General features: G+C 38.9%; 1 protein-coding gene across 1 annotated transcript in view; it reads right to left on the bottom strand.

Moving 5' to 3' along the window:
• Positions 1-1,212: 1,212 nt before the first annotated feature.
• Positions 1,213-8,545, bottom strand: part of lrrk1 (leucine-rich repeat kinase 1) — a 48,540-nt gene continuing 41,207 nt past the window's right edge. The window contains exons 31-34 of the mRNA XM_007907361.2: positions 8,258-8,374; positions 6,217-7,043; positions 2,989-3,090; positions 1,213-2,008 (exon numbers count right to left, since the gene is read on the bottom strand). Coding sequence (XP_007905552.2) covers positions 1,831-2,008; positions 2,989-3,090; positions 6,217-7,043; positions 8,258-8,374 — 1,224 coding nt within the window. The 3' untranslated portion in view covers positions 1,213-1,830. The remainder of the gene's footprint in view (positions 2,009-2,988; positions 3,091-6,216; positions 7,044-8,257; positions 8,375-8,545) is intronic.

Raw genomic sequence — 8,545 nt, 5'->3', positions numbered from 1 at the left:
AAAGTCTCTTAACAATCATGTTGGGTTCGCTTTGGTCAGCTGGATACATGACTCGTGTGGGCAATTAGCGCCAAGTTTATCTGTCACCCAAACCAGACTGAGACTTCCAGGTACTCATGCCAGCTACACGTAGAAAGCTCCCTGTGCCTGCAATGAGATGAGCACTCGTAGTTAAATCCTTCAGTTAATTCAAAGCAAAGAATTCTTGAAGAAGTAAGAATCAATTACGCAATCTCCCCGATCATAAAATTTTCATCGGTGACTGAAATTTTCTTTTATTAGTGGTTTCCAAATTGTGGCCTGTGGGCCAGAAATGACCCGTTGGGCCATCAAGAAGCATTCCCCCTCCCCACTCCCCCCCCCCCGAATATTCGCACAAGTCTAGGTAAGTCCATGTTCAATCGTTAGTGTGTTCTCAGTTTTTTCTTGATAGAATATTTCTTGATTTTATGGCATAAATCAGGAGATATTTAAACAAGAAAATGTATTTCGTTGGCTGACCATAAAGGTTGACCTCCACTGTCTTGTGTGATATATAAAAAAAACTTTCTTCGAACTGAATCTATGAGGATCAAACTTTTTGAACTGGTTCAAGCAGATGGAATAGGGTAACCTTGTACTTGATTGTATCAATCATACTGATAAGTATTTAAAAAAAAGCGATTGAGTCAGCGATCTTTCAGCTCACTCCCATCCATTTCGGTATATGAATGATTGCAACTCCCTCCTCCTCTCATTTGTTCAAATCGTTAAGGCAATTAATCATATGTCGCATGTAATTAATGCAATGATCTGAAGAAAAATAATAATCCCTGTGTCGTTGAGATGTCTCAAAGCTTTTGCAGGGATGACCTAAAAATGAAGGTGAATTCTGCAGGGGAATGTGTCACATGAGCTGCTTTTTTTTGGGGTGGGGGGGGAGTGGAAGAGGTGGGTATGTTTAACAGAGATGCTAATTACCCTGGAACTGAATATTTCCCTGGATTGCTTGGCTGTACAAGTTGCTCATGCGCTTGGCTCGCAGCAAAGGGTAACACAATCGTTGCCATTTAACAAAAATTCTGAACTGAAGTTATCATTTGCGCAAATCAGTGTCAAGAAAAAAATTTATAAACAAATTCTCGGCTGTGTCCGTATCTCTTAAGATTTCTGTCCCCTGGAATTTAATCCTTCACACCGTTACACTAAGTACTTGTACTCACAAAGGCAGAATTCATTTCTCTTAGCCACAACATTTATTGCACAATAAATACAGCATCCCGTTTCATCCAGATCGGTGGATGGCACAGTAAATGTTTTTAAGAAGACACATTTTTAATGCAAACAGTTTCCACAATCTGAATTGAAAACACATTTGTCCACTTAGATGGAAAGTGTACTGTTGGGTAACTGTAGAAAATGAACATCTGCATATTCAGCAAGACTGGATGCCAAAAACAAGGTTTAACATGTGGATTATTTCTTATTTCCAGCAACTGAATTAAGGAATACTCTTCAGATGTCAAGCAGCAGATTAACCGTGTCCATTATTTCCACTGGCCAAGACCGCAACAAAAGTTCCGTTTTGAGTGAAAGCCTTCTTGGAAAAAACACTTAATCTGTGTTTTTCTGAATTTTTTTTTCATTTACTGCAGTATGCTTGATTTGCTTTATCTTTAGCAGCCTGATAGTTGGAATATAGATTTTTCAAAGTGTCTGCAAGACATTGCCTTTTTACAATGAATGTGCTGTCGATTGAAGTATTTTCTACTTCGCTGTTGACTGAAGTAGCTTCTCTTCATGCCTTATGATCTTTTTGCCCACAGTAGTTTTATTGGGATGCTGGTTAGACTACCTTCGCTTACGCATATTTATTTCAAGTCTTCCAAGTACTTCGTAGGATTGATAGAAGAGTTCTAATTCTTTGGATCCCCAGCCTCTCCAGACAGCCAGGCACCACTCTCTGTTTTCATTTCGAGAGCAACACACTACGGTATCCTTACCCAAAACAGCAGCTTCTACTAGTGTACTGGGGAAGGGGGAGGGAATGGACAAAGTTATTTTGTGAGTGTGTCGTAAAGCCTGTACCGATATTTTCCAGTGAAAAACAAAACAAGTATCAGTAGATCTGTCAAATATTTCACATTATTCCTAAGTCTTTACTTGTTCAGCTCAAGAAGCTATGATTAGATTCCTCATTGGAGCACAAGTCTATTGATAATGTGGTGTCTTGTGGACCTGTGATTATCAGACTTACAATGCACTTCCATCTTCCAATACAAAATGGTTCGGTTTTACTTTAACCTCGTGTGAGATTTTACTGGACTGCGTCTTGACTTTGCAGCCCAGATAGTAAACTAATGGAAATAGTTTGGCTTTGTTTAGAGAACATTGCTACCAAGTTCCACACCAGAAAAAAAATATTGTCTGGTTTTGCAGAGAAAAGAGAAAAAAATAAACTATGTCAGTCTGGCTCAGTTGGTAGCAGTACTGGGGGAATGTTGCAATGGTCATTCACCTCTTTGCTGTATGTGGAACTTCACTTTGTGAAAAATGGCTGCTATAGTTTCCTCCAAAATTGGACTTGAGAGTGATTGTTGTAAAGCACTTCGAGATGTTTCAGCATATGCCCTATACAGGCAAGTTGTTTCTTGTTCTGAAGCATTTGGTTCATTACAATATTACAATGCTTGTAAAAATAAAATCAGATCCTGCAGCAAATGGCTCAAGAAACAAATGGCTTGAAATGGTTAAAACCATGATCCTTTTTAAACAGTTTCCTGGATATCGTTTAAACCCTAATCAATTTATTAAAGCTTACTAAGTACTATATCTCTCACCCAGGATTAAACATCAGTAATAACTGCTCTTAATAAAGTAGACAACATCCCATCCCATAATGTAATGATACACTGAAAGGCAATGAAAGGCATTTAGAAAACCAACTATTTTCTGTAACGTGCGTTGAGGATCACCAAGAGGCTTCCCATTTCTTTTTCACCCACTTACCCATGTTTAGTCAAAAGTTCAGCCTTCAACACGGCTATCACTTTGCCTCGTTGGGATCCAGACTGATTTTCCAATTCGATAACAATTATATCACCGCATCGTCTAGAGAAAAAAACAAATGACTGATAAACAGGCTTTAATGCAGACCATTAGACATGACAATGATCAGACATCATACAGTGTATAAAAATGCAGTTGTCAAGTCCAGAGAAAACAGAAAACAAGCAAATAAAGACCCACTAAAGTTCTTGGAGACTAGAACCACAGAAATGTACAGAGAGGAAGAGGCCATTCAGCCCATTGTGTCAGGAAGTATCATCTAGAGGCTCATTTAAAGCCTCGAGCCTTAATCCGGGCTCAGTCTTTGAATCCCTCTTTGAGCAGAAGCGTTACTTTATATTCCCTCCCTCCCTTCCCTCATCCTGACCATTTCCCCCCTGCTCGGGTCCTGACCCAACTGTACAGCGCCTTGGGACGTCCTCACGACGTGAAAGGCGCTCTATAAATGGAATCTTGTTGTTGTTGTAATCCTCTCTCTTTGTAAGGGAAGTGATATAATCCCACAACTAGAATTTCCTCTAAATTTTGAACATATGAAAATGGAAGTGCTGCGTAAATACTCGCTTTGGATTATTTGTGGCGGTTCCAAACCACAAGTCAGTTTAAATGCAGACAAATTCAGAATAATACATATTGGAAAAAGAAAGAATAAATATGTACCCCCTGCCCACCAACCCTTTTCGGCTGCCACCTCACCAGTTCGGATGTCCCGTCACCTGTGAAAAGTGCTTTGACTTTCTCCCAATGCGTAAGGTGCTATGTAAAGTGTATTTTACCCATTAGCAGAGGTGGGGCACAGAAAGCATTTCAGTGCCATTACTCATGATTGACTGAAGGTTCCCAGATCATTTCCTTAAATGAAATTCATATTCCAAAGCTAAGATACAAAACGTTTTGTGTTGTTTCCTCTTTTAAAATCCCTCAGTAAAGCTTATACTAACTCTTTGTTTTCTAAACATGCTGATCTGCTCTCCTTGGCAAAAATAACATTATTCTGCATCTAGGAGCTCCTTAGTATTAAATGCTTGCTTTAGCTGCCTCTTGCCTTGTCTGGACCATCTCTGCATTGTAAATATAAATGTCCTGGTGAAAAATGTGACGTTTTATAACAGGTCACATTGACTCTGTTGCCCTTTTTACCCTATAATCAATTGGGTGCGAAAATTAGATTTATCGCCGGTGGATATTTTGTAATATATTTTCCAGGACTGTAGCACCTATCAGTATTGTCTATCTTTGCTTATCACCATTACAAATAAAAGTCATCTAGACTGCTCCTTTCTCAGTCTGTTTCCAGTCAGATGCTTAACCCCACTATCTGATACAGAGTTAGACACGCTGTACATTTTAACTGCCTATTTGTTCAATACCTGTTTGTTCACAGGAACTCCTCAAGGTCACTTTCACATGAGGTGCTTTAAAAGTTACAAACATCTTCATTCAATACACATTAATTGTGACTAACGTAGTAAAAAGTATTTAGGGGTTCAGTAAAATTGAATGTAAATTTTCCCTTGGGTAAACTCAAAATGAACATTAATGCCAAAGCGCATAATTCCCATTGGCCCTTAAAATATAATTAAAAGAAACAATGCCTTGCATGAAGTAGGCTCTAAATTAATACCCATTTCAATATTGAATAAGAGAATCTTATTTTTTTTAATTAAGGAGTTGGGCAGTTCCACCTTTGTAGTTTCTATGCAAAAGAAAAAGGTGCCAAGCTGAAAACCTAACTTATTCTTTAGTCTGCATGTTGATTTTGGAGGTGTTGGATATCAAACATCCAAATCATTGCTAACATTACATTACAAGACTGTTGTTGTGTTGTCAGAATTACACTCTGGACAGCCACATTCAATCATTGCATTTAACATGATTTCAATCAAATGTACGAAGCATTCAATTTATTATCAATTTTTTCATCTTCCTCTGTATTGATAATACTTCTGTGGTTAATGTTCCTTTGAACCTTCCTCTCAAGCACTCTGTCTTCCTTTCCTCCAATAATACAGTATATTTATCCGTGTACATTGATCGTTCACTTCCACTCACAAGATCATTCCCCACAATAAGTTCTGCCACACAGATGAGGGAGCTCAATAAAGTATAGGGCAAAATTAACACATATCACACGATTGATGAACTGATTATGGAGCTGATGGGATCCTTAGCACGGCCTTAACATTTTGTACTTTAGTCACCTGGAACGAAGAACTGTGCACTTCAGTAGGAAACAGATTGAGGTCAGATAGAATTCCTGACTGATATAAAGTAAGTCCCAAGGTGCTAAATCTTCTAAATTGGACGCATTGACTTTAATGACAAAAGCTCCACCAAATGTTTATTTAAGGAGATAAGGTGGTTTAATGAGATCTGCAAGAGCGAGTGAGTAGAGCAATCTGGTGCAGCCCAGATAAGACATACATGCTACATTAAAGTTATTGGCAAGTTCCTGATAAATCTGACCACATGGAGTTCAGAATCACAAGAGAGGTTTAGATAAACAAGGCCCATCCGTCCATTTGATCTCATTCTTCCAGACTGATTGAGAAAATGAAGGCTCACGAAGCCTGAAATTCTACCTGTTTTTAGCTTGTACGATGTTTTTGTCTTAAAAGCTAAGATCATAAAAACTCTTAAATGCAGTTGTTATATTGTTATTAACCATAATATTTTGGAAGCTGATAATTTTCACAATTCTTAAAAAGAACTGACTTCCAAATTAAAACTGAATGGAAAATACTCTACAATTCAGGACAATCTCAAATTGTAAGACAAAATGGGATAGACTAATGAAGACTAGGTAAAACTTTGGGGTCATGATATTAAACATATATTGCTGGTATAGATGGGGTAAACTGGTGAAAGATAGAAGTTGGAGAGGAGGAGTAAATGGATGCTTCTCAGATTGGTAGTTAATTGGTGTGCCCTGGAAGAGTCTGTACTGGGACCTCTATTGTTTTCCATCTGTATTAAGGGGAAGGCATGAAGGGGAACTTATTCTCAGCTGGATGATGATATCAAATTTGGAGGAAAGGCAAACTGAATGCAGTCACAACCGTGGCAGATGCATTAATATTTATAATATCCATTTGTAGAACATTGCACCTGTATTTTTACTAGGTTCGGAGCTGATACAAACTGGATTGAAGCTGATAAAGCACCTACCTTGGGATCCAGATAGTGTCATTTACTGCAAGCACCGTCACAGCCTGTAAATGCTCTAGGTCTTTTCTAGCTGTTGGAGAAACATTGTTCTCAGGCTGGTCAGGGGAAGTGTTCGACTTGTCTGATTCTTCACAGTCAGTGGAAAAAGGAATACTTGTGGGACTAGTTGGAGAACTCAGACCACTGAAGGATGATCTGGTATTTCTGTTGCTCATGGAGGAGCAGGAGGACATGGAGCAGTAGTCTGTAACCGAGTCCGAATGTCTTATTATCTGTGTCCCAACTTCCTTGCTGATGATAATGCTGACATCAGCAGGGGTATCATATTCATTCACCTCCTTGTGAATGGCAGGCACTGCATTAATGGGCTGCTGGATTGTAAACATGTCTCTTAGTGGATTGCAGTCATTACAAAAATAATGGGCACAGATTTGATAAGTAGGAGCATGGTACATAACCAAACAATTTGTCTTATCATCCAGACACCAGATAGCCTCTTCTCCATTACATCCCAGGTTGGACACCATTGATGTGATCTGTGAAGGAGCCTGATAAGTTTCCAGTCTCCTGACTATTTCTGCAGTTAATCTGTCCACAATCAGGATTGCTGGTCCATTACTATACCACACCTCAGAACCATTGTTCACTGCTATCATGTCAGTCACCTGGTACACGTTCTGTTTAGGATCATCATCAGTGATTTTAAATCGGAACTTGTTTGCCGAACGTGAACATATGTAAGTGCAGCCGTCCTTCGGGATATCACTGGCCAATGAATAAATTGCAACCATTCCATCAGCCATGCCAGCAAACACTAAAGGAGAGTTCTGTTGACGAGAGACCAAAAGGTTCAAATATTTTCTGTAATCACCGCAGTTTAAGTAAATTGAAATCAATATTAATGCGTTAATGCATCCAGAAGGCTGAACAAGCAGAATTTATTAATATGTTTAAAGGGTAGACAGGTAGATACTGAGGAGTAAGGGTATTACGAAATGTGCATAAATCAGATTTAAAAGTCTACCATGATTTAATGAACGCGTTCGATGGGCTAAATGGCTTTCTCATCTTCCTAGGATCTTAATTCTTGAAACACGTTGAAAGTTTGCATTAAGCATTAGCAATTAATTTTTGTTGAAGGTGAGGGATGTCACTGCTGGGGAACATTGCTTATGCTACACAACCAGTTGCAATGGGGAAGGGTGGGGAAGGCAGTGCCTCTGGCTTAGTCTTCACCAAGTTGCTCGGGTATTGACTGTAACTATCAAAGATTAAAGGAATTAAATACTGCAGAGAGCTGAATAAACGTATATTTTCGGATCTGCCCATTCCCCGGCATAATGCTGTAAAATAAATACGACTGATAATAATCCTAGCATTTCATACAATGGCTTTCACATTTGGAGGATGTCCCAAAGTGCTATACTGTAAAGTGGAATGGTTGTGTATTTGCTGGACGAACAATGTGTCACAAAATAGGTGGGATAAGGAAAAGAGGAGAAAATGTTTTGCAATTTGTGGAAGAGCAACTGTTAATCTGCATTAAACGTTATGGTGCTAAGGTTAGCTTGGGCTGATTCCAAGTCACAGAATATTGCAGCAACAGTTTATAACAGAAAATAATCAGCAGCAGATCTAAGAAGGTCTAATAGGAGGAACTCATTTGAAAGTGGTGGTGGAAATCACTGCCGGAAACTGTGGTTGAAGCAAAAAGCATCAACGTACTTAACAGGAAACTTGATGAATGCTTGAGGGAAAAGGGAATAGGTAGAGCAGATTAGGAGCAGTGGATACTTATGTGGAATACAAACACTGGCATGGACTATTTGGGCTGAATGACCTGTTTAACTGAACACAATGTGAAGGGTTTGACTGTTATAGGGCAAGACTGACCGCACATTAAGTTAACAACTCCATAAAGACAATAGTGAAGTTATTATTTAGTGTCATCATATTAACGTTGTACTAGTTTGCATTGTTTGTAGCCGTAGCTAGATCGGTATGATCATAAAACGTGTACCTAAAGCTAGAGTGGTCTTACCTGGTTTCCACTTGACACCATCAAGAAACAGGTAACAATAGCAGGAACATCCAGCACTTTCAGAAACTTATTCAAGGGACACATTCCTTTGAGGCTGTATACATGAATCTTCTGGTCCTGATAGAAACAGCACAAAGTTAAATAGGAGACTTAAGAGGCAGAAAATTGGAACAAAAATAGCTAGATCACGAGAGCTTTGGTTGAAGAAGGCCCATCTACCCATTCGATTTCATCCTTACCTGACATAGGAAATCGAAACAAACAAACAGTTATCAATGGCATTGTCAA

This window comes from Callorhinchus milii, unplaced genomic scaffold, assembly GCF_018977255.1.
Source record: "Callorhinchus milii isolate IMCB2004 unplaced genomic scaffold, IMCB_Cmil_1.0 Scaffold26, whole genome shotgun sequence".
Lineage (NCBI taxonomy): Eukaryota > Metazoa > Chordata > Chondrichthyes > Chimaeriformes > Callorhinchidae > Callorhinchus > Callorhinchus milii.
The sequence above is the reverse complement of the archived record's forward strand: the minus strand, read 5'-3'. Positions and strand labels throughout refer to the sequence as shown.